General features: G+C 47.9%; 2 protein-coding genes across 2 annotated transcripts in view; one reads left to right on the forward strand and one right to left on the reverse strand.

Annotated features, from left to right (window-relative positions):
- Nucleotides 1-8645, forward strand: part of BMP2K (BMP2 inducible kinase) — a 47479-nt gene extending 38834 nt beyond the window's left edge. Inside the window, exon 15 of the mRNA XM_015407527.1 lies at nt 6192-8645. Within this exon, the coding sequence (XP_015263013.1) occupies nt 6192-7633 (1442 nt within the window). The 3' untranslated portion in view covers nt 7634-8645. The remainder of the gene's footprint in view (nt 1-6191) is intronic.
- An 8217-nt stretch (nt 8646-16862) lies between these two features.
- Nucleotides 16863-26017, reverse strand: part of PAQR3 (progestin and adipoQ receptor family member III) — a 25983-nt gene continuing 16828 nt past the window's right edge. The window contains exons 6-8 of the mRNA XM_015407525.1: nt 23816-23906; nt 22237-22385; nt 16863-19966 (exon numbers count right to left, since the gene is read on the reverse strand). Coding sequence (XP_015263011.1) covers nt 22249-22385; nt 23816-23906 — 228 coding nt within the window. The 3' untranslated portion in view covers nt 16863-19966; nt 22237-22248. The remainder of the gene's footprint in view (nt 19967-22236; nt 22386-23815; nt 23907-26017) is intronic.

The following is a 26017-nucleotide window of genomic DNA, read 5'->3' on the forward strand; positions in this document are numbered from 1 at the left end:
ATTGGGATCTTATGATTAAAGATGTTCTACCTGCTTTGAATTTCGAGAGAACAATAGCCTTCTGCAAGAGGCAAACATGATTACAAGTGATATAATCTGTACAGTACATTATAAGCAGATGTTACGCCACACAGTCCTTTAGCTCTGTAAATGTAGGCCTGGAATTTTCAATGCAGGAGTTCAGAGACTGCTTCGGTCAAACCTTTGTGCATGTTGACTTTAAAGGAGCTTGTTGCAGTATTACTATGGCATTAATTTAACACTGAATGTTGGCTTTCCCTTACTCCCCCCACCACAGTAAGGGCATTTGTTAAATTAAATACGGATTTGGATGGTATGGGAAACTGGATTGGGTTTGGAAATAGGTTTAATGCCTCTTGTGTATATGAAGATATTTTTTAAAAAATAGCAGGAAGGTTGAGCTTACTGGGGCTTGGTAAAATTCAGTGTGATATTTAGGGATGCCAGCCTCCATGTGAGACCTGGGGACCCCCAGGAATTACAGCTCATCTCCAGACTGTAGAGATCAGTTCCCCCTGGATGCTTTGGAGGGTGAACTGTATGGCATTGTACCCCATGAGGTCCCTGTCTTCCCCAGGCTCCGTCCCCAGATATTCAGGAGTTTCCCAAACTGGATCTGGCAATCCTTTCCCCCCGTACCCTGCTGGTGGCCGGGTGTGGGGCCTTGTAACCCTAGTGGGTGACAGGACCCTCAGCAACAATCGAAACACACACTTGCAAGAAGGGTTTACTTTATTGAAGCTGGAGATGCATGGACAGGAACACTGTTAGGAATGAGGGGGGAGCTATGCGCACAACAGTTATAGTACATTCATATGAGCGTTACCAATTACTATGGTTCCTGCGTGTGCCCTTAGGCCTGGGAACTAACTGCTACCTCAAAGCAAAACAGGTACGAGCTTCCCACGGCTCTGCCTGCCTAAAGCCAAAGCAGTGATCTAAGCGACTCCTCCAGCGGCCTTGAGAGATACGCAGAGCAGTTTGCAGGAGAATGGCAATTAGCCAGAAGGGATGGTATGCGCATCTGTGCAAAGGAAGGTATGCGCATGTGCACAGGGAAAAGAACATTTTGGCAGCTTGCTGACTGGGTATTCCATGAAGGTACATTGGAAATCAGTCTTGGGGCTGAAGTCTTGCAGTGTTATTCAGAGAAGAAGAAGAGATTTGATTTATACCCCACCCTCCACTACCCAAAGGTGTTTCAGAGCGGCTTACAAACTCCTTTTCCTTCTCCTCCCCACAACAGGCACCCTGTGATGTAGGTGGGGCTGAGAGAGCTCTTGACAGAAACTGCTCTTTTTCAAGAACAGCTCTTATCAGAACTGTGGCTTGCCCAAGGCCATCCAGCCAGGTGCAAGTGGAGGAGTGGGGAATCAAACCCGGTTCTCCCAGATTAACCACTAAATTTAACCACTACACCACTACACCAAAGTGGCTCTCATTTATTTGTTTATAACAGGTTTTAGATATATTTCTATGAAATAAGACAGGCCCCTGAAGATGTGAAGACTCACCTACATGAGCTGTGACGTAGTTTACACATATTTTTACATTATATCAGTAAATGGATCTCAGTACTGCACCAACTTGCTAAACCTTACAAATGGGCTGCTCCGAAAGGAAGAACTATTTATTTATTTAATTTGGCTTATACCCCCTCCCTCCCCGCCGAGGTGGGCTCAGGGCGGCTTACATAACATTTCATAGAAATATACCTAAAACCTATTATAAACAAATAAACAAAATAGCAATAATTTAAAATACGCACTGGAACATAATGCACTGGCGTTTAACATAAGCACTCCTCAAAGTGTGATGCTGTCTTCCGTGGAAGCAGTTAGAGCATGGGCTCCTATTGATAACTGCTTGAGCAAAAGGATTGTTTACACTCCTGATGAAAGATTAAGCTTTTTTTTTTTAATCTTACAAAATTACATTCATGTAAACGTTAAACAAATTTTGAAAAGTCCGGATTTAGATGCCATAGTCTCTTAAACTTCTCTTGATGGTTATTCCTTTGGGAAATCTACAGCACATGACCAAATCCACACTTTAAATTGACTGAAAATCACATCTATTAGATTAATAGAGCATGCAAAAAACCAATCTGAAATAGTCCAGGGTTATAATCACCTGATGTTTATGCTCATAACAGTAACTTCCTTTGAAGCGACAGTTTGTTTGAATGATCTTGTATTTGGAAGGTAGAAAGGCTGATCGTGAAACCCCCAGTAATAATGAAATCCCAGATTCCCAAGGACACGAGTCTTTAAGATATCGACATTTTCTTTTCTCACCAATTAATGCTACCTACTCTTCCTGCTATTGATGCTGCTTATGGTATACTGCTCCTAAATAAAAATGTCTGTCTTTAGTCCTGCAAGATGAGTGAGCAGGCCTTGGGAAGGAGTGGGGGAGAATTGGGAGGAAAAAAAGAAGTCTGCTAGCCTAATGTCTACGCCAGGCAAATTTAGAGGAAGGTCTTATTAAATCTAGACTTGCAGAAAAAGAAGCCTTGCTGAAAGAGTCAGCATGGCTTCTGCAGAATGAAGTTCACCACTTTAAAATACTGGAGAGTATCCACAGCCATCTCGATGAGGTGCCTGGCAGATACGTGCAGCCAGGGGTCATTTCCTGCAGGAGCGCACAGGAGCAGAGCTCCGGCAGTAAAGAGCCAAGGGGGTGGGCACATGCAACAAGCCCCGCCCCCTGCTCCCAGCAGCCCTCAGAGCAAAAAGCAGCCAGGTAAGCTGCAGAGCTCCCCTCGGCTCCCCGGCCCAAAACAATCCAGTGGCACCTTTAAGACCAAGTTTTATTCAGGTTCAAGCTCTCCCTCCTCTGCGAGGACAGACCTGCACGTTCCCCCCCCCCCCCACCTAGCAACCCAAAACAGTCTAGTGGAGCCTGAGCAGTCGGTGTTGCCTTCTGACACACTTCCGGTGATGTCAGTGGGTGTGGCATATGCAAATGAGTTACGCTAATGAGCTCCTGCACCTCTTTTTCTACGAAATGACCCCTGTGTGCAGCAATATTTTAAAAGCTAAAATCCCTCTACACACAGCTGTATGTGGGGGTCTGACTTTAGCCCCCTGTCATCCTGCTACTTGGCTGTTGGAGAAAGAGTTTAGTTTTCCGTGTGTGTGGTACCTGGCCACACACTCGGTCCCTCAGTTCATCTAGGGATACTTTACAAATATTGTCTCAAAGTAGAACAGGGTGTTGCACTTCCACAAAATTCTGACAAGTCCTGATAACTGTTCCATAGCTGATCAGTAAGCAGAAAGTATGAATTAATGGTCAGCTTTTCACAAGGGAGAGAAGCAAAAATGGAGCTGCCCCAGGATCCATATTGGGATTATTTATTTATATATAGAACAAAGTTTGAGTCCAGTGGCACCTTTAAGACCAGTAAAGTTTAATTCTGGGTATAAGCTTCCATGTGCATGTATCTGAAGAAGTGTGCATGGACACGAAAGCTTATACACAGAATTAGACTTTGTTGGTCTTAAAAGTGCCACTAGACTCAAACTTTGTTCTGTTGCTTCAGACCAACACGGCTACCCACCTGAATTTATTTATGTATACAGTCTGCCTTTCTCACTAAGACTCTAAGTGGGTTATGCATTGTAAATCAATGCAATCAGTAGGCTGTTACATCTAACAAACAATATAATAGGCCATGGAATTGCAGAAATTGGAAATGGAGTTGTCTGAGCAAAACATAATTATCAAACACGACACATCAAAACAGTGCAGAAGTGTGCAGGCACCTTTGGAATTCTAAGACAGGGTGTTGGGCGCAGACATAAAATGGATGCCACGGGAGGAGGAGCCAGCCGCATAGTGGAAGCTCAAGTGCAAGGAGAGGAGAGGGGCAATTGAAAAATTGTGCTGGAAAAGAGGAGTGAGAGAGAATGCAACCAACACTGTGTGGTGGCAGCTGCTGTTGTAACAGTGTCATTTTACTCTGCACAGCCAATTGGATATCCAACGGCCAATCAGAAACCCTGCTGGCTAAGAGCCCCACCTGACCCCATCCACTTTCTGAAAACATTTGGAAGGCTCCATGGTTACCACGTTGGTAAAAGGTAAAGGTAAAGGTTCCCTTGCTCGAAAGCCAGTCGAATCCGACTCTAGGGTTGCGGTGCTCATCTCCGTTTCAAAGCCGAAGAGCCAGCGCTGTCCGAAGACGTTTCCGTGGTCATGTGGCCAGCATGACTAAACACCAAGGCGCACGGAACGCTGTTACCTTCCCACCGAAGTGGTACCTATTTAGCTACTTGCAATTTCTTGCTTTCGAACTGCTAGGTTGGCAGGAGCTGGAACTAGAGACAGGAGCTCACCCTGTCTTGCGGCACCCGGGTCTTGAACTGCTGAACTACTGACCTTCCACAGCCTGCAGTTCAGCGTCTTAACCACTTGAGCCACCGCAGCTCCTACCACGTTGGGGACCCCTGGAATACTGTGTACAGTTGGGGATTTGTAGCTTTCCCAAAGCCGTTCGCGCAGAGCTAAAGTATATCATTAGTAATGGTGCAGTGAATATAATTAAGCATTAGGTTTCTTCCTTGCAGTGCTGGAATTGAGTGTTGAGGTAGATAAGGAGAAGGGCTCAGAACTGGAGCCTTTCATGGTGTAGTTGGTCAAAGGACCTCACATAACTGCTGGGGAACATCTTGAATTGGCAACATTTCTCCAAATTCTCAGGTAAAACAGACGTATTGGGCTTAATGGATCCATAAGTTTGCTCAAGAAGTCAATGACATATGAATGTATAATTTACTGAGATGGGCATCAGTTTCTGTCTGCACAATGCCCAATCAAGTTTTTTTTTTTTTTGCAAGATGTAGTGACAGCTGCTAACTTGGATCCCTTGAAAACAAACTGGACACAGTTATACAGGATAAGTCTGTCAGTGGCTATTAGCAGTAAGCGCTAAGAATGGACCCTGTATTGTTAATGTGCATTTAGCTGGGGACCAATGAAATGGCTTATTTGCAAAATTTATCTTTTCATAAAAATGTAAACGTAGGCTTTCAGTAAGCTGTCCTGTAAAATTCAGTATTAAAATACATGCAGCACCATCAGCTGCAGTATGAAAATGAAGTGAATTAATAAGGGTAGTAAAACAACCAAAGATCAATTATGGAAATAAGGAATTGTAACTTCCAAAAGCCAATAAGAACAAAGTTTTGCTATGCTATAGAAAGCTCTCATGCTGTGGAAGGGTATAGTGTAAACCGATCTCATCAGATCCTGGAAGCTCAGCAGGGTCTGTACTTGGGTGGGAGACCACCAAGGAAGGCTCTGCAGAGGAAGACAATGGCCAACCCCCTCTGCTTAATCGCTCGCCTTAAAAATCCTATGAGGGTCGTCATAAGTCAACTGTGACTTGACAGTACTCCGCACACGCACACTAGAAAGCATCAGTGAGAAGCAAGTGAACCATCTTTGGGAAGGAATTCTAAAGCCGTAAAACCATGCTTCTAAATAATAGCTGGAGCTCTCTAGCTGACCTTAAATTTCATGGAGGCTCACAAGGTTTTCACGCCCTGCTTGCAAGCTTCCCCGGAGGCATTTGAATGGCCACTGGTAGAGAATGAAGTTGATTTTTGGCAGCTCAAGGTTTTTTAGTATTGGAAAGAGCCGTCAAGTGGCAGCTGTCTTATGGCGACCCCCATAGGGTTTTCAGGGCAAGAGATGTTCAGGGGTGGTTTGCCCTTCCTGGACTTCCTCGGTGGTCTCCCATCCAAGTCCTAACCAGGGCCGACCCTGCTTAGCTTCTGAGATCTGACAAGACAGGGCTAGCCTGGGCCATCCAGGGCAGGGCCAGGGTATTTTGGGCTCGTCAAAAGCTAATCACAGTGTGAGACTCTTCTTTGCAGGTTCTGCAGTGCAAAAATTACTCACGACGAGTCATCTAATCTAATCCGCCTTTAGCTTATTTCATGCCCTGACCTGGACGGCCCAGGCTAGTCCAATCTCATCAGATCTCTGAAGCTAAGCAGGGCTGGTCCTGGTGAGTACTTGGATGGGTAGACCCCCGAGGAAGTCCAGGGTCACTATGCAGAGGCAGGCAATATCTGTCCCAGTACACGGTAGAAGGTTCTTTGGAGGGTGAAATATTGAGCTGGAATTCAAATTTTCTTGCATGTTCTTTGTCCATGCAGGCTCCCCAGGGAATGAAATTGATAATTCAGCCAGCAATCTAGAAAGAACGGTAGGGGTCCCAAGCAAAAAGGAGACATCGAGCCAGATTACGGAGGAACACAAAGCTGGAGAGAAAGTGACAGAAGGACACACCAAAAAAGGGACCGATGAATCAGAGAGTGATTTTGAGTCGGATCCTCCGTCTCCTAAGAGCAGTGAGGATGACGAAGAACAAGAGGATGAAGAAGTCTTGCAAGGTGAGCCTGGAGACTTCATCGATGACAACGATACTGAACCGGAGAATTTCGGCCAGCGGCCCCTTCTCATGGATTCTGAGGACGAGGCTGAAGATGAGGATAAGCAGAGTTCCGATTCTGACTCTGGTCATGCCGGGGCTGTAGAAGACGTGCCTTGCAGCCGATACAAAGAAGAGATGGGCAGTGGTGAAGTCAGGGAGCCTATGGCAGCTTTCTCTGGGTTGTCTGAGTTGCCAGGAACGGTTTCCCAGGGGAGCCCCAAACAAGAATTTGATGTGTTTGGCGCAGTCCCATTTTTTGCTTTTCCACCCCAAGAGCCTACATCAAGGCAAAATGATGGCAAGGATCTCTCATCCCAGGCGGCTTTCCCCGGCTTAGAACAAGATCAAGACGACTTCGATGTCTTCACCAAAGCCCCGTTCAGCAGAAAAGTGTCTCAGCAAGACGATTTGCTGGCGGATGCCGAAAACCAACCTTCTCCCTTCTCTCCCAAGAGCGTCGATATTTTTAGCTGCATTCCATTCCACCCCCTTTCCATCCCAAAGGACAGCGAGAACAAAGAGGATGTCTTTGGGCTCGTTCCGTTTGAGGAGGTAGCCGGGAACCAGCAGCAACAAAAAGTGAAGCAGCAGCGGAACCTACAGAAACTCTCTTCCCGCCAGAGACGTATGAAACAGGACGCCCCCAAGAGTAACGGGAAGCGCCATCACGGCACTCCGACTAGCACCAAGAAGACCCTGAAGCCAAGTTACCGCACACCGGAAAGAGCCCGCAGGCACAAGAAGGCCGGCCGTCGGGATTCCCAGAGCAGCAACGAGTTCCTCACGATCTCCGATTCCAAGGAGAATATAAGCATCGCGCTGACGGACAGCAAGGACAGAGTCAACCCTCTGCAAGCGGACGACGGTCTCCTGGACCCTTTTGGAGCCAAGCCGTTTCACCCAACGGAGCTGGTGCGTCTCCCACAGCATCAAGGCTTGGGTGACCATCGGGCGGACCATAACGCAGTAGTGCCCGGTAGACCGAGACAAAGTTCGCTCATCGGTGCCATCCATTCGGGTGACGGGGTGAAACTAACGGACGACTTTGGGGCCGTTCCTTTCACAGAACTTGTCGTGCAGAGCGTGCCGTCTCAGCAGGGCCAGCCGCAACAGACAGTAGAGTTGGATCCGTTTGGGGCCGCTCCGTTTCCTTCCAAACAGTAGGTTTCTTCCAGGAGCGTTTCTGCATTATTTAATGCGGATTTTTCACACCGTGGTGCTCTGCCTGGTTGAACTGAGGAGAAGTGGATTTTGGTGCAGGCCGTTCCGTCTCTTTGGTGGCCAGATCCTTAGATTTTGAAACCGACTACGTTGAAACATGCAATATTTAGGAGGAGGTGGAAGCGTTTCAGCTAAAAGATCAGACTTCCAAATGAAAGTGATCAAAGGGTAGCTATGGTGGCTGTTCCCTGTGACTGTATTTGCACATAACCACTGTGTCCTTTTGCAAGGCAGTTACACTGCAAGGAGGCAGCGGCTACTGGAATGGGTCTGCCATAGGCCTGATGGGAGAGGAATCCGGAATCTAAATGTTGAAAGCCGAGCTGATCTGGAACGACATCATTTTCTTTGATCAGCGTCTTTTCCTGGTCAGCGTCTCTGAACTTCAGAACTTGATGGCTTGAGGAGACACTCACGTTGGTTTCCAAATAACCCCAAACCTTTGTATATGTACGTGCCAGGATTCTGTTTGGTCCCCCCCCCCCCTCGCAATAAGTGCCATTAATATAACACAGGGACAGAGAAACCTAGTGTCGTAACTCTTAAAATACCAAGACACGGGTTACGAGTCTAGAACAAATTGAGAATGCAGGGGAGGGGGGGAATCAATAACGGTCTATAACTGGACTTTGCAGCACTTTGAGGCAACACAATGCATCTGAAGAGCATGTGGTTTATTTGCGTGTAGCGTTGATGACAGGAGAAGACACAAACCAGAATACTGGTAGCAAGTATAAACATGGCAAAAATCTGTTATACGGTAGGATTTGCACCCAATTTACGTTGTTCTTACTGAGGTTTGTATTCCAGATAAACCGTGTTTACTTTAGGAATGGGTTTTTAATCCCTCTGTAAAATTGCTGATTACCTAATTCTTTGAATGCCGTCTATTACACAATATTGTACCTTTAATCTGCCCTCTAGGAGTTTGTGCAAAAATGCACTGAGCTCTAAACCCCCCCCCCAACAACTTGAATCCAGGCAGTTTCCAGAAAAGGAGCTGTAAAACTGCAGGCTTTAAAAAAAAAAATAATCGCAGATTTGAATCTGCTACCACTGACTGCATAGTAAACCACCATTGCCTTATACTCAGGACCACCATGTCCTGCTGTCAGTTTACCTCTGAGCCAAGCAGTGCCCTTGTGACACTGTTTTAAAAACTTGCAGAACGTAGCAGGTGAGTACATCGAGCATTTTTATGGACCTTCCACTGGGGCCAACGTGTTCACGATGTCCGTGGTGCGCTGTGCTCCATTCCTGGTCAGCTGCAGCCGTTCAAGAGAGCGGCCCGGTACACTGCAGGAGCGTTGGCTGAATGCCTCTCAAGTTTTGTCCGTTCACAAGACAAGAGTTTAGGCCAGCTTGACATTTCCCGAAAGAGGCGTGGGGTATGAGAGAACACCTTAGTAGCCAGCATTTCTGTGTCTGGTCAGGATCCAAAGAACCGTGCAATTGGCTCTTGAGTCCTCGAGTGTGCAATTTGTGTTTTATCGAAACAGCTTCCCTTTGCAATGCTTTGACAAATCACTTCTGAAGCTGGGCAGGTTCCCAAACGGCTTGTTGTATGGCTCAGCTGTTCAAAGGAGAATGGATAAAAATCCCACTGGGGTGTGTATGTGTGTGTAAGTATGACAAAGCTCTCTGGGTCTTAGTCCCCGTGTAGACGTACACCTGTTCCAGTCTGAAGAACTGGTGTGCACTTATATGAGCTGGGATATGGATATGCTTGGGTGTTGCTTCCCTGATGTGAATATGAACCTGTGGGGAAACAGTTGGATTTTAATCGGAGGGGGAGGCAAAATATTAGGTTGAACGAGTAGTCCTTTAGAAGGTGTCCTGCGATGACACCTGTCCTCCAACCACTGTGGGAAATCAAGGTATCAGAGGAGAAATGCATCTTTGGTTAGTTTTATAACATGGCATTAATAAAATATGAGTTTAAGAGATGAAGGGGTCAAGATTGTTTTTAAATGCATACAGAAGTACCTCCTAGAACTGCTGCATCCTACAGTTTTGGTGATCTCTTTTAGATGCAGTTAGAACTGCTCTTTGTGTCTGTTTTCTTTGGCCTGCGCTTACCATCTTTCATATCCCAGGTCAGTGTGGAGTCTGTCTTGTGATCCTCAATATTTTCGTAAAGGAGACATGACTAAAAATGACTGTGCACATACAGGTTTTTTCGCCCACTAGGCGAGGATACATTCTGGCGCCCCCCCCCCCCCCCCGTCCTGGGGGGGAGGGGGGGGGGGGGGGGGGGGGCATACAGGTTTTTTCGCCCACTAGGCGAGGATACATTCTGGCGCCCCCCCCCCGCATGCATGGCGGGACAGGGGTGGGTGCCGGAGCTGCAGCGGGCGAGCCGCAAAAGCATGTGTGGGGGGGGGGGATCCTGTGCCAGGCTGCAAAAGGAGCTCCAAAGGGCGAGCGGCACTTTCCTGCCGTCCCGGGCTGTTCCCCGCACCTGTCCCCCCCGCCTCCTCCTCTTTCTGTCTGGGGGGCTGCAAAGAGGGACGGGGACGGAGCAAGAAGCCGGCAAGGGAGGCTTCCTGTGCGGACAAGGAGGGGACAAGGCCAGCCAGAATGGCGCCCTAGGCAGCGGTCTAAAATTTAACGATAACGGGCTGGCCCTGTGCACATACCTCAGAATGGCTGCTCTTTTACGCTTTGTGCCACCGTGTCCTGGGACAAAAGATTTAAACTTTGCCATTTTTGAAGCTGCAACTAGATCGCCGAAGGGCTGCTTTAACCGTGGCAGTTTTCTACCCAGAAAGTGATCCAGAAGTGGCTTTTGAACATATGAACATGCAATGCAGTCCCATACATGCAAGTTATGTACTATATCCTAAGAAATAGGTCATGATTGAAACGGTCATGCCTATGAGTTGGAGTTCCAGGACTGGCATAGCTGATCATAGCTGCTTAGTCCCAGCTGGAAACCGTCTCTGTTTCTCTAAGCACAAATGCTTTCAAATGGCATAGAGGGTATATGTGTATATATAAAATACAGATCCAGTAGTGCCCCGGCATGGCTGTAAGGGGCTCCCAGCTGTTCACGGTAGAGTGAAGGCCTTATCACCACCGCCACAGACTTCAGCTTCCTACACTGAACACTGAAACAGAGGTGGTGGCAGGGAGACTTTGGGATACAGCAGGAAAGTCCCATTCCATGAACAAAATCCCACTTTTGGTTCTTATGCGTGAAACAGGCACAGAAGCATGACTGATTAATCAAATTGAAGGTTCCCTTGACATTAGTGGGACAAACATTGCAACGAACACTTGTCCCATTAGTAATTTCAACCAATACCGTCTTTCTATGGTAGAAGCAGGGCTTTTTTTGTAGCAGGAACTCCTTTGCATATTAGGTGACACACCCCTAATGTAGCCAATCCTCCAAGAGCTTACAGAGCTCTTCCTACAGGGGCTACTGTAAGCTCTTGGAAGATTGGCTACATTAGGGGTGTGTCGCCTAATATGCAAAGGAGTTCCTGCTACAAAAAGAGCCTTGGGTGGAAGTCTCCTGTTTATGTTGGCATCCAGATAATCTGGTATCTAAATTTAAAGCTGACTATTTCTTCCTCTACCCAACAGATTGCTGGGGGGTCATTTCTGACAATTTCTTTTTAAAACGAACAGGTCAGTGCATTATTTGTGAACCAGAATCTAACATTAGTGCCAGCATTTGGGTTTTTTTTTTCCTACCCAGAAGTTACAGATTAAAATTCTGTAAGATATGTTTCATGTAGACGTGTCAAATGCCTATGCCCAAGGATAGTGGGGGTGAGAAGCACATTTGTATTGTTGGCTATGACTTTCCCATACATTTGTCCAGGAAATTATTTGGGTTGAAAAATGTGCAGGGCTTTTTTAGTTACCACTTCTGGTCTGAGATCAGGATTTCTCAGGAAAGAGATTCTTGTGTTATATTTGCTTAGCCTACGTAAGAGGCTACAGGTCTGCGGAGCTCTAGCAGGACTTCATGCCTAGACATGAAGTGGAAAAAAAACAAAACACCAGTGCGGAAAAAACCGAGAAATTCTGCTGCATTACATTAAGGCCAAAATAACCTAGCAGAAGTTACCTAGCATTCCCAATATTGCCAACAGTTTTTGTTTCTGGAAAGTCTTTTAATATCCCCCCTTAATGTTTTCTTGTTTATTGAAATCTCTCTCTTTTTGCCTAAGACTTAAATTTCATAGGTTTCTGTAAGAAATATATGTTGCTCTTTGTGGTTGGCGACTGTTTAGTTTGAATTTCCCTCTGGTTCCGGATGCCAGTAAAAACAAACAGTGACCAGTAAGTTTGGGAAGGCATCATGGCCTTGACTCTGCCCTGTTGCATATATCTGAAATAAAACCTGCCATAGTATTTCCTGAAACAGAGAGAAGACACGTCCATTCATACCAACGACTGCCAGGCAGGGAATTCTCTCCTGTCTCTCCAGCATCTCCCCCCCCCCCCAATGGTTCAATTGTTCCTGTTTGTGTTCAGCGGACAGTTGGGTATATCTTCCGGCATCAGCCACGTAGCTCCCCTTGTTGCTGAGTCATTCACTATCTGAGACACGCTAATGTCACTCTGAGACACTCCCCACGTAGTCCGGGAAGCTCAGGCTCCCTCGTCCCAACCTTTCAGCGGTCATCTCAATCAATGCTCCCTCTAAGCCGTGGAGTCTTGTGAGCAGGAATTCTACTTTGTGAGCCACTGGCATTAAAGTTGTGAGCGAGCAATTTGGCTACTGTATAAATCAGTTTGCTCTGGAGCCGTCCTTCCTGAGCTAAGACAAAAATGTGTGTGCCGGAGGCTAAAAAACGGTGAGCTAGCTCACACGAACTCAGCTTAGAGGGACGCTGGTCTCAGTATGGCACGCATCAGCTCTAATTCATATCGTGGCGGTGGTGTCCCCTCACAGTGACCGTCTCCTCTCCTCTCTCCTCAAAATCAACACGACCCAGTTTTCAAAAGGTACATCTGATGAACTTGATTCCCCGGTTTCCGCACACCCCCTGCATCAAACCTGGGATACTTTCCCTCTAATCAGAGGTCATTTCGGGGGGGATCGTGGGGAATCGCAGTTCCCCCGAGTGAGGTACAGGGGGGCAGGGCACATGACTAAGCCCCGCCCCCTGCTTCCGGCCCTCATTCAGCCAGGAGGAGGCAGTAGAAGAGGGAGGGTAAGTTGCTTCCTCCCTGCCTCTCCCCACCCCTGCCTGCCTGGGGCCAGGGAGGGCCTTCGCGGGGCTTCCTACTCCCGCCGACCTTGCAGGTCCACCGCCGGGCCCCTCATGGGGCTCGGCAGTGGAGCTGCAAGGCCACCGGTAACGGCTGGGACCGTTGGGGGCGGGATGTGTGGCCTTATGACACACTTCCTGTGATGCCAGGGGGTGTGGCATATGCTAATGTTATGCTAATGAGTTCCCCTAGCTCTTTTTCTGCGAAATGACCCCTGCCTCTAATATCGAATTGATAAGACGAGGAAGGGTCTGCATCGCATAGCTTGGTTCCTGCACCTTTTCAGTGCCATGGCACACTGCTCGCTAATGTAGAGGGGCAGGATTGGTGCCCCGTGAGGAATATGGGAGCCGTGCAGGAGGCCCCTTTTCTCCCAAGGTTAAGGAAAAGAAATGTACTGTGAGACTAAATTGATACAGCTTCTACTGTGAGAATAGCAACTAGAGTTTATCTGGAGATTTTTTTTTATATATTATAGGGTGTATTTTTATAGAGAGAAACTTATATAAAATATCCACACGCACACGTCGCATCTCTTGGAGTTTGTGCTCTAAAGAACATTGCAGTCACAATCCTTTTATGGCATCGGACGAGCAAGTATGGCCAAAAGCTGCTAAAAAGCATAGTGGGGAATGGCAAAGCGGTTGGCGGCCCAGTTATTTTTCTAAAACGCTTCTTTGAAGAGGTGAAATACAGTAATAGTGTGCGTAGCCGGGCTTGGTTTATGCGACGAGGGCCTCACTCAAGAGTAAACAGCATATGGCTATATTTTAATTGCTGGCAAACAGCTTTAAGTGCACTTTCTCAAATGACACTTCCATTTCTTGTTAGACTTGAAATTTCTAAAGCTTTTTTTTGTGCGTGTGTGTGTACCACTAAAACAGAACTTTAACGTCTGTAAAATGTACATGGAAAAAAATAACTTGCAGTTGTTACTAAAGAAATAAAAATAAATCAACCTGGTATCACTACTGTCAGATCCATCGCTGATTGGTGTCATAGATCATATGCAGTGCATCGGTGACAACTGTGTACAGAAACACCATTTCCTGTGTGCGTTCCTCTTCAAAAACCTTTTAATTGCCTTGTTCACAGCTCTTGTCTAAACTGCTCTTAGTTCTGTCAATCCCAGTGGCGTGCTTGTTTTTGGGACTCTTAAGTTACTTGGTCGCACTTGATTCTTTTCTTGTTTCAGGAAGCAATTTTTTATAACTTCATCTGGACAACATGGTACAGAACAGCCCATTAGCATGTTGAAAGAAAAGCCAGTGAAAAAAAGAAACTGATCAGTTTACTGCCAAAGGGGTAGATCCACTTTAGTACATCTGGAGGTGCAAAATAAGCATTTCAGGGGCTGTTTGAGGTGGGAGGGAAAGATGAGGTCATGCTCTAGATGGCTGCTTCTTCCAGCTGCAGACGTTTCCAGTGGATCCAGCAGGGAGAAGAAAGTATATAGTGTTGAAAAACACCTGGAGAGGATCTTTGGTTTGAGCACCGAACTGTCACAGAATATACAAGAATCCCTCTCTCAATCCGTGAAGCTGTCTGTCTGTAGAACAGAGGAACCAAGTTTAACTTGATGCAGCACTGAAAATACTTTGGTGTGTTTTCTCTGGTTCCTCGAAAACGCACCTTTGAGATGTGCATATAACTATTTTTACTAAATAGTAATATTTAAGTGAAGGTTAGCTTGTTTAGAAACTTGTTTTGGAGGCAAATGAGCTGTTGGGAAATTAGTTGCTGTAGATTTTCTGGGTTGGGAAACTTGCTAAAAACAGCAGACAGGGCTAGGCCAGTCTGTGCTACTTCTCCGGGCAGAGCCAGTACTGGAGGCTGAAGGCAGGGCAAAGATCAGCAGTTGACTTTCTTGAGGGGATATTTAGTTTGGTAGGTCACGTAGGCTTGAAAGAGTCCTCACCAGTCAGAAGCCTCAAGGAGGCAGGGAACGGTCAACTGCTGCCCGGGAGACTTTACTACCTGTGCAGGTCACACCGAAATAATACAAACGGATGAAACTGCCTTGTATAGCCTCCGACCATAAGTTCATCTGACATACTCTTCATTCCACAAAGTCACAATAATAATAATAATAATAATAATAATAATAATAATTATTATTATTATTATTATTATTATTTCCATTTATTAATCGCTTTCCCCAGTGGGCTCAAAGCGATGTACAGTTACTCCATATATAGACAAGGGACTAACAATGTTCGTAGGGGATAGGGAAGACGACATATATTCACTTTAATTGCACGCACCGTCACTGCCCGGTGTAGACGTCTTCTGGCTGGCTGCGTCATTTTCCCGCACGGCTGCTTGCTGGCCAGGCCTCAGGACCCGTATGTCAATCGCCACACTGCCACCGCCTGGCCGGAACATCCATTGCAGGCGTTCTTTTCGTAGCCGGGAAGCTGTTTCGCCTTTACAAGCCTTGACCAAGGACGTCCGACCGTCAGCTAACGCCCTCCCACAAGGGAGATTGGCGTGCCCACCCTCTCTAAGGAGTGGTTCCCATTTTATCTACTCGCCGAAGCTTTCGAATCGCTGGGTAGACGATGAGCTGGGGACAACAGGCTGGCTGCTCACACCAGCGCGGGGCTTGAACTAACACAGTTCAGATGTTAAGACAGTGGGATATACCCACTGTGCCACTGCTCCCCAATAAAGTAAACAAGGAACCATTCTCCCAAGATTTATTTTCACTTGAGCTGCTGGGTCATGAACTTGAACCTTATTGCACTCCAAATCTATATGGTGCTCCTAAACAATGTGTAGAAAAATACTTTAGGTTTTGGGCTTTGTAAGCCCCCCACCCCCAATCTAGTTTTTACAGGTTTTCTCTCGCCTAGCAGAAGATGGGCAAGGCAGGAAGGGAAGAAGTCCAGTTGCTCTCAAGTACCGGCTGTACCCCCTCGTGGCTGGGAACAATGAAATGGCCAGCTCACACCTTAGCTGGTATCTAAAATCAACGCTCCCTCTAAGCCGTGGAGTCTTGTGAGCAAAAATTCTACTTTGTGAGCTACTGGCGTTAAAGTTGTGAGCAAGTGATTTGGCTACCGCATAAATTAGTTCGTGCTGGAGCCATCCTTCCTGAGCGAAGACAAAAATGTGTGAGCTGGAGGCTAAAAAACGGTGAGCTAGCTCACAGTGACTCAGCTTAGAGGGAACAGTCTAAAACCTAGAGGGTTTCTTCCCGAAGACTTTGGGGAAAGGATTATTTGGCCTACAAGGGATGGGCAAACAGAATAACATCACTTGCCTGATTCCATCTGGAAGTTGTTGTCACACGTGAGCTCAATTTTTAAGGCCACCAGTACCATGTGGAGCAGACAGGTAGCTTTGCTACCGGGACAAAGATTCCAAGGTAATGGGAAGCCAAGGGCTGAGGCACAGAGGATCATGTGTTTACATCTTTCCTTTGTATTCCTCCCCTCAACCTATTGCCGTGCAGCGGCTACGTATGTGGACCTCTTGCTCTTAATAAATCCTTTAGTATTTTAAATGCTGGCAGTTCTCCATCCTACGTGGGTCTTCTCCACTGCTCAGATATGCGATTTAAAACGGAGAAGGGAGGTGGTGAGTGGCTCAGCTGCTGTTCCTCTGGGAGTGAATGAGTGTGGCAAGCCGCCCAGGCCGTGAGCTAGCTCACACTAACTCAGCTTAGAGGGAACACTGCTCATAACTTTGGTGCAAGAGAGCTTCCCCCTCCTGCAAATCTTAAAAGGTGCAAAAGCCTCTATTATCCACACAACCTGTACCCCGCTGGGCTTCCTACACTTCGCTTATCAGTACACAAACCACCACTTCATCAAACATTCTGTAAATACGCTTTATTTACAGTGCCAATATTTACATAATACACATCATGCCACTAGATTAAATTGCACTCAAATGTTGTTAAAGGATCCCCCCCCCCCCCAAAAAAAAAGTGGGTTTAGGGATTGTCAAACAGCCACCCTCGGCTGCAAGCGAGGCCATCTGAATACAAGTCTATGGAGTCTAATCTAGAATGAGGCTCCAGCAGCAATTATTGATACACATTTGCTTGGCTGATACCACTTCCCTGGGACGGGCTAGAGGTTTAGGAGACAAGACTCACGCCACTGTTCTGTCATTTTTGCATTTAGGTTGCCGCAGTGTCTCTAAAGACCTATTCTGTTAGAAACATCTATATATTATAACACCTTTAAAATAAATTAAAACGAAGACAAGTTCTCTCTCACACAAGCAGCAATTTACAAAGGTGTTTTTTGTGTGTGTCATGGACAGTATGAAAGTGGCCGGAGCCATCACAAACTTTCTTGGCAAACGGGTAAATTCTGTTGCTTCTTTTTTCAATCGTTAAACATTCCCACTCTTCAGGGATTTCTTTTAAAAGGCCTTTGTCCAAGTCTGAAATGAAATCACAGGTTGCTTTCTCTTCCCCCCCCAAAAAAGCTTCCCCCTCTGTGGTGCTAAAAGCAATGTTTTAAAGACCCCCCCCCTTCCACAACACCCATCAATTTCGCTTTCAACATCCACGCGCAAGATTTTTGGCCTTAGTGCTGAGCGCGTCGTGATCTAACGCACTCTCTGCACCAAAAGATAAGGCATTTGTTTCACGTAGCGACAGACAGATGATGTTCCTTAAGGATGCAGCCAGTTTGTCTCACTATGATGCTCCTGAAGGCAGCTGGATGGTATTTGGGTGTGTGTGTGTGTGTTACTTCCCCTGCACAAAAAAGTCACTTCGACAAAGACTGGTTTGCCACTTAGTGCTGTGCTGCATTAAGAGCGTCCAATGAGGTACAACCACGTACCTTATTAAAATTATTAAAATGTAGACTGTGTTCAAGACATTCACCGAGAAGCTTAACCTACTGCAGTGCGACAGACTTCCAGATAAACCCTTGTTTCTGCTCAAGATGAAGTCAGTTTGGTATTCCGGAATGAAACTTAGGAGGGAAGTCACCATCCCTCGCACACAAGCAACAGTCCCACGGCTTTTACCGCACTGGTGTGAGGGAGCAGCGTTGCAACCGGAGACAGTGGCTCTCGGCTTTTTTAAAGGCAGAGTTAATGGAAGCACGTGACTGTTTCACGTGCTGACTCTCTCCACGGCAGGGCAAAGTGCTGCACAAGCCGACTCCTAACAATGACGGTTATCTGCACTAGGTAGGGGGGTCCTGCTTGTCTCTGGTGAAAGTCAGCCATGCTCACTTTTGACCAAATGTGGGCGACGCTGAAGCAAATGAAAATCCTGTTCTGAGTTCCTTGCTCTTATTTAGAAGAGTTATAAAACGGAGAACTGGTCTAGACCTTGCCTGGGGGAGAAGTAGGACATGGAGGGAGGGGGCCAGACTCGCGCCCTCCCTTCCCCTCCCGTAGAACTTTCAATGTGAATCGGTGCATCATTGTCTAGACAGGCTTGCACGCCCATCAGAAGAGCCGATGCTTTGATCGCCACAAGGGATCACATGAGGGAGGGAAGGCATAGAGACCTGCAATTACAGAAACACAACCCTGGTCCCTTCAGTCGTTTCATGTGCAGCAGCTCTTCCCACGCCTCTACCCCTTCACACTTTTTATACACTGGCGCCACAGGCTGACGAGCCAAGGAGTCTGATAACTGGAAGGCAGTGCAGCACAACTTGACAGTTACCAGCTTCACCCTTGGGGGCCTCAGGGTGTAGGCCTCAAACAACCCTTTACTACTATAGCTGTGATGCTGTGACAGAGCTAGCCTAGTGGACTACCGTAGTCTATCCATTAACATTTGCTCAACTTGCCGACAAAAGGCCGATTTCCAGAACAGCAAACTTGGGACCACTCTGAGGCTAGAATCACGGGTTCTGCGGCCGGTTTGGAGACCCTATCCTCATTGGCAGACCATCATCAGACAGGAAGATCTAGGGCGGATGCAGTACGCTTAAGCCTTCCGTATAGTTCCCCCATCCTCAGATCCTGTATGGAGAACGAAGAAATAGGCAGGGGAAAGCAGGCACGGGCTTTAAGCACTCCTCCAGCTACCTTTGCCTTTGGGGGGAAAAAGATCACCCTCGGCCATGTCCTTTTGCTAAGATACGACAGCCGGAGTTTCAAAAGGCCGACTGCAGAGCTCTTCTGGGCTGACGGAACTCACTCACTCGTTGGCAGACCTCTCAAGGAACCACGGGCATTCTTAAATAAACACAAAAAGACAACACGCAAAAGACCACGACAGAAAGAGGCTGCTCTGTGACTGACAATACGTGACATCCTCCCACAGATAACCTTGGAGCCAGTGCCGCTTGGCAAAGAAGCCATTTGTGCATTTAACATTTTTCTTGTATCCATCGACCAACCCTCCGGCTTTGCACGCTTCAGTTTCTAGGGTCACCCAACGGGGGCCTCCGTTGATGATGTAATGTCCTGACGGACTGTTTGGAACCAAAAAGACTGGCGAGGAGGCCCCGTTCTTTCGATGGCTGTGATTGACCTGTTCGGGTGCCGCTGAAGGGAAGCTACGGCGGGTGACTCTTTTGAAGGAAATGGGGGCAGGGGGAGAATCCAGTGAAAATCCATCCGATCTGCAGTTAAGTAGTAGGACCACATCAGTGCAAGGACGCAAAACGTATTAAAAAGGACGACGGAGGACATGGATGTTCCAGTTCCATGTCGGAATGTCCAGTTCCATGTCCAAGGCATGATGTCGGAATTCATGTAAGGAACATTATGTGCACGCATCTTAGAAACCTATCCTCAGTTTTCCAGCTTATCATACCAAAGAGTTCCCAGGCTAAAGCCTCGTTTGATCAGCGGCAGGAACAGAAATCAGTCTTTTTATAGGGCCCAGTCACACTTAGCCGATGCAGGGCAACATCTGCAGGTCTTCTTCTGTCCTAAACTTGTAGAAAAAGTTAACTGGCAGCTGGTTCGGGGAGTCACTCAAATACCTGTTCACGTCTCATCCCTAGCCCAGGACAAGGATTCCCAAAAGATCAACACGGCAACTCAGCTGAACTCAGCCAGAAAGAAGACATTCGCCATCAACCGCGTCATCGCTGTAGCGAAGACAGCCTACAAGACAGAACAAAAGCTGGGTCAAGACCTGTAAATATAATCTCACCAATTTTCATATGTCTTCCAGCGCTTCTGCCAAGAGAGTCTTCCTGAGGGTCAAAGGAGACATTTGTTACAGTCCAAACCTGTTTTGCATCCAGCCTGGGAGGCTCTGTGGGAGTAGATTTAAAAGAATGAACAGAATAAATAGAAGTACGGGGGTACGGGTGTGTTATCCGGCCTGTGGGCGGGAGGTGTTTCCAGCTGACTCTTGGAACGTCAGTTCCGAACACGGGGCAGAAAGGAAACACTAGGCTTGTTCTAGGTGAGCGGGACTCGCTCCGCGGCTCATGGAGAGCCAGCAGCCCGATTACCATCGACCAAAAGAGCCGTGCCATGACTCTACAGCCTGCGCACCATCCCCTTTCCACTGCCAGGGCACCTCTGAGAAGGGCTCTTTTTGTAGAAAAAGCCCAGCAGGAACTCATTAGCATAATAGGCCACACCCAACAGCAGAAACTCATTAGCATATTAGGCCACACCCCTGACAGCACAGCTCATTAGCACATTAGGCCGCACCCCCGTGTTACCAGAAGTGTGCTCATCCAGCCACACCCACCTTTTGCTTCTTATTCTGTTTACCTTGTTTGTTGTCAAAACCCAGGGCCTTTTTTTGTAGCAGGGACTCCTTTGCATGTTAGGCCACACACCCCTAATGTAGCCAATCCTAATGAGTTCCTGCTGTTGGGTGTGGCCTATTATGCTAATGAGTTCCTGCTGGGCGTGGCCAACTTGGGAGCCAGCCGGAACTCCGTTCCTGTGCGTTCCTGCCCAAAAATAGCCCTGCCTCTGAGCATGTAGGGTGCTTCCTCCCCACCACTACTGAACCTTAGCCAAACCCATGTGGACCTGGCATGAGGGGAAGGGGGTCTCTCTCTGTCTTCTCTCTTCCTCCTCAGCATGAGGCACGGCAGCTTGGACCAGAGAGCAAGACCGCCAGTGCGCCCAGAGGAGAGCAAGCTGGCTGGGGAGAAAGGGGAGTGAAACCACCGCCACACTGCTGTGGGCAGCTGGCTCTTTTCATGGGTGGCTGCTGCGGTGGTGGTTGTTCCAAATGGCTGGCTTGCTCTCTTCTCGGCAGCTGCCCAGGGGCTAGGAGGAGAGTGGGGAGGCTATGGAGAAGGGGTCCTGGAGAGGATCAGCCCTTCACTTCCATCTCTGCCATGAAGCTCGCAATTCAGGGAGGCTCACATGGGCCATGGTTCAGTGGCAGAACATCTGTCTGGCATGCAGAAGGTCCCAGGTCCAATCCCTGGCATCTCCTGTTAAAAGGACCAAGAAGTAGGAGCAGTGTTCCCTCTAAACTGAGTTAGTGTGAACTAGCTCAGAGTTTTTTTAGCCTCCGGCTCACACATTTCTGCCTTAGCTCCGGAAGGGTGGCGCCAGAGAAAACTGATTTATGCCATCGCCAAATCGCCTCGCTCGCAACTTTAATGCCAGGAGCTCACAAAGTAGAATTTTTGTTCACAGAGCTCCACAGCTTAGAGGGAACATTGAGTAGGAGATGTGAAAAACCTCAGCCTGGGACCCTGGAGAGCCACTGTCATTCTGAGTAGAGAATATTGACATCAAGAAGAAGAAGAAGAGATTGGATTTATACCCCACCCTTCACTTGGAGTCTCAGAGCGGCTTACAAACTCCTTTCCCTTCCCCTCCCCACAACAGACACCCTGTGAGGTAAAAGAAGAAGAGGAGATTGGATTTATACCCCGCCCTTCACTACCCGAAGGTGTCTCAGAGCGGCTTACAAACTCCCTTCCCCTCCCCTCCCCACAACAGACACCCTGTGAGGTGGGTGGGGCTGAGAGAGCTCTTGACAGAAACTGCTCTTTTTTAAGGACAGCTGTGCCAGAGCTTGTGACTGACCCAAGGTCACATCAGCAGGTGCAAGTGGAGGAGTGGGGAATCAAACCCGGTTCTCCCAGATTAGAGTCCGCACACTTAACCACTACACCAAACTGGCTCAATGGACCAAGGGTCTGATTCAGTCTAAGGCAGCTTCATGTATTCCAGATCTTACAGGCGTGGCACACTCACCCTCTTTCCCACCTCTAAGTCTGGTGCAAAGAGAAGTACCGGAGCGCTGATACCTGGGCAGTAAGGACTCATCAACGATGAGCTAACGCGTAGCTCCCTGTAGAAAGCTCTCCTGTTCCTTGGGGGACAAAAAACCAGAATCTCATTCCCTTCAGTGCACCTTCATATATGCTGGAAGAAGACACACATACCTTAGTGTGTTACTATGCGCTAAGGTCAGGGCACGGCTTGCTGTGTCTGTACTGCATGATGTACACTGTCGATTGGTGCCACCAGTACAACATCATCACCGCGAGGATGTGCCACACTTGGTGGCTGGAGCCGAGGTAGTTCAGCTGCCCTGTTGGGAAAGGGGAGGTGGGAATTAATGCCAGAAATGGTCACTGCGTGTGACGGCAACCTTTGAAGGCACGTGCATTTTATCTATCCCAATTCCCACGTGCAATACTGCCCACTGGCGGATCTGAAAACAAGATGGGGTGTCCCCCTGGCAAGGAAGTACGAAAGCACCCCGATATGGCATGTGGGGAACGCTGCACCCTTCTCGGGCAAGCACCAGCTGTTGGGAGACTTAAACGGGGAAAATCCAGACCTCCTTTCTGTCCTGCTACTGAGCTCCTGGCCATACTTCAAGAACACGACCTTGTGCAAGACGAACCTTTCAGTGTGATCCACCAAGGCAATTCTTTTGTACTACCGAGGTCCAAAATACAATAATATGCCACGAGACGGTGGAATGGGATAAGCAGAGCAGAGCATCTGGGTTTGGGAGCTACACCAGATGAAGAGCTGAAGGACAGTGCTGGCTAGCCCCCTCGCAAAACAGCAAGCTGATCACTGGCCTACACCGCCCCCCCCCCACTTTCTGAGCACGCAGGTGCCTTAGACATTCTAGCACAGCGGGGTGGGGGCACACACAAATGGCTGCTGCGGCTTAACTGCAGCCACACACTGAAGATCCTTGAGTTGTGGTGGTGGCCGCCAGTGTTCCCTCTAAGCTGAGTGAGTGTGAGCTAGCTCACAGTTTTTTAGCCTCCGGCTCACACATTTTTGTCTCAGCTCAGGGAGGAGGGGCTCCAGAGCAAACTGATTTATGCAGCAGCCAAATTGCTGGCTCACAACTTTAATGCCAGTAGCTCACAAAGTAGAGTTTTTTTGCTCACAAGACTCCATAGCTTAGAGGGAGCATTGGTGGCAGCTGCTGCCAAAGCAACCTTAAAAAGCTGCCAATCAGTTCTTCAATGGCCAGTCAGGAGACCTGCTGGGCAAAATCCCCACAGGGCCCTGCCCGCTTTCTAGAAGCGCTTGGTGGGCACCATCAGATCCACAGGCCCCATGTTGGGGATCTCTGGCCTACGCCATACAGAATTCCCAGGGCCCACACAGCAAGAGGGCAATGCAAAATGTCAAGATTCCTCAAATTCTGCAGGTGGCTAAATAATTCTCCTTTCAGAACCGTACATGACAATTCAGATTCCTTTTTGTTGTTCAGTCCCACAGTCGAGTCCGACTCTTCGCGAACCCATGGACCAGATCACGCCAGGCCTTCCTGTCTTCCGCCGTCCTCTGAAGCTTGCTCAATGTAATGTTCGCTGCATCTATGACACTGTCTAGCCATCTCATCCTTTGCCGTCCCCGTCTTCTTTGACCTTCAACCTTTCCCAGCATCAGGGTCTTCAGATTCCTAGATCCCTGCCAATCTGTGCTCTCTGAGCTATTGAAACCTTCACCTTAAAAAGAAAAAAGAATCGTGCAGGTGCATATCCTTACCAGGGAAATATCGTTCTGGGACTTTGGAAATATAGAAGAGGAACGCTATAGCAGCGATGAAGTACATCACAATCACACGTGGCGCGAACTCCTAAGAGAAAGAAACAGGGTTCATTGTTGAGGTCAGAAAGCTCCTGATGACGGACGTTCTCAGGGGAAGGCGGTGTTCCAAACAGGCTCCAGGTATGAGCTATGTTCCTGAACCAGAATGCAAGCAGGTTTACGGAGGCCTATGTTCACTACCCCCAATTGTTGTTTGTGTAGATAGCAGCACAAATAAAACAGCATGTTATTCATTATGGACATTACAAAGCCCCCCCTCTCATCATGCTATTTCCACAAAGGCAGCGCTTCCTAAAGTGAACCCAAACCGAATCTGATGAAAGGAGGGAGCTTCTGACTCTCAAATGCCCAATACCCCCAAAAAATCTTGTTGGTCTCAAACGTGCTCCTGCACTCAAATCTCTAACCTACAGCTTGTTCACAATTTGTGTTTTGTAACTTTGTAACGGCCAATGGCTAATTATAATAAACTAAACTGAAACACTCGAATCAGGCTAAACTAAACCCAAGTCCCTTTTGTGTGTCATCTGAAGCAGACCTGATGAAGCTGTAATCTGACCCTTAACCCAGGATCGCCAACACCACTGCTCTGCAGACGTCTGCGAACTGAAGAAATTGGGACTATAAAGCTCCCAGCCCAGACAACACAGTTCTGCTTCCTGCAAAATTGATCCAGCTAAGGATGCTGGAGGAGGGAACTAGGGAGTTATTCTCATTTCCCCATCCTTATGGGAAGTGGCCCAATCTCATCAGAGCTCAGAAGCTAAATGTTGGATCCCCAAGCATCGAGAATAAATCCACGTTTCAAAGAAAGTAAAGTTTATTTCAAAGCATTGAAAAGATACTCAAACACGTTCTTTGTTAGAACTGAACACAAGCAGTTAGGGCAGACATGATAAAGGGATTCAAGTTAGAAACACAACCAATGGATAACGTTCCCGCTGGCGGGCAGGAGAAAACGGTTGCCTGCTCAAGTCTTGGGAACCAGGCGAACAGTAGACAAAACACAGGTGCAGTTCACAGGCTTGGTGCAGTTCACAGGCTTGATAAGTAAGAAGCTAACAGCGAAGCATACTCTCCCCCTCACATCCTCCAGTTGTTTTACTTTGGCATTACAGCATAGAAAACACAGGGGCCAGCTGGCAGGGACAGGGATCACATATGTACAATCAGAAGTTACACAGAACACCATGGCAGCTTGCTGACACCTGCCCACGCACCTGACAGACCAGAGACAACCTCCTGGGCAGTAAAAGATGCCCAGCAAATGTAGAGACCTGCCCATCCGGCCCCTTCATCAGACAGATAAAAGGGGGGGGTTGCAATGAATGCCAACCATGCAGCAGGCCTGGCTCAGGGCCCAAGCCTTCCCAGCCATAATGTGGCCCTCATAGCCACTCAGCAAAAGTCGCTGATTGTATAGAGTCAGAGGCCATCCTGGGGGTTCTATCTCATGTTATTGCCAACCATAGCCAGGCCCACATGGGACAGCCCGACTCAGCGGCACCCCAGCACAGGTAGCGTTGAAGTACCTGAAGCACTCCCAATGCCTGACCCTTTTCCACGGCCCCTTTCCTTCAAAGTCCCAGAAGTAGAGGAAGACCCGCCACCAAAGAGGGCTGGCTGGGACATCTGACCTGCTGTGATCCGAAGCCACCGATGCTAGACAGCCCTTTACACACATAGGCCAGGTCGTCACGATGCCCTTTGCCGGCTTGCGTCCAGAGCACAGCGGGACTTTCCCAACTCCCCCTCCTGACGTGGTCTACCAAACCCCTTAAGTTTTATTCCGGGGCATTAGGAATACTCATGTACAGTCCACATGACAAGGGGTGGTGGTGGGAGAACGGAGGGAAAGCACATCCCCTCCTGTCATCAGCAAAAATACAGCTAAGATAGATTCCTCTATTTTCATTTTGAGGAGCGGAGCTAATTATATCACATTGAACATAAGAGAAGCCAAATGTTGGATCAGGCCAATGGCCCATCCAGTCCAACACTCTGTCACACAGTGGCCAAAAATACCAGGTGCCGTTAGGAGGTCCAGCAGTGGGGCCAGAACTCCAGAAGCCCCCCACACACTGTTGTCCCCCCCCCCCCCCCAGCCCCTGTTTGCGGGATGGGCAGGGAAAAACTGAA

This window comes from Gekko japonicus, unplaced genomic scaffold, assembly GCF_001447785.1.
Source record: "Gekko japonicus isolate JY-2015 unplaced genomic scaffold, Gekko_japonicus_V1.1 scaffold926, whole genome shotgun sequence".
Classification (NCBI taxonomy): domain Eukaryota; kingdom Metazoa; phylum Chordata; class Lepidosauria; order Squamata; family Gekkonidae; genus Gekko; species Gekko japonicus.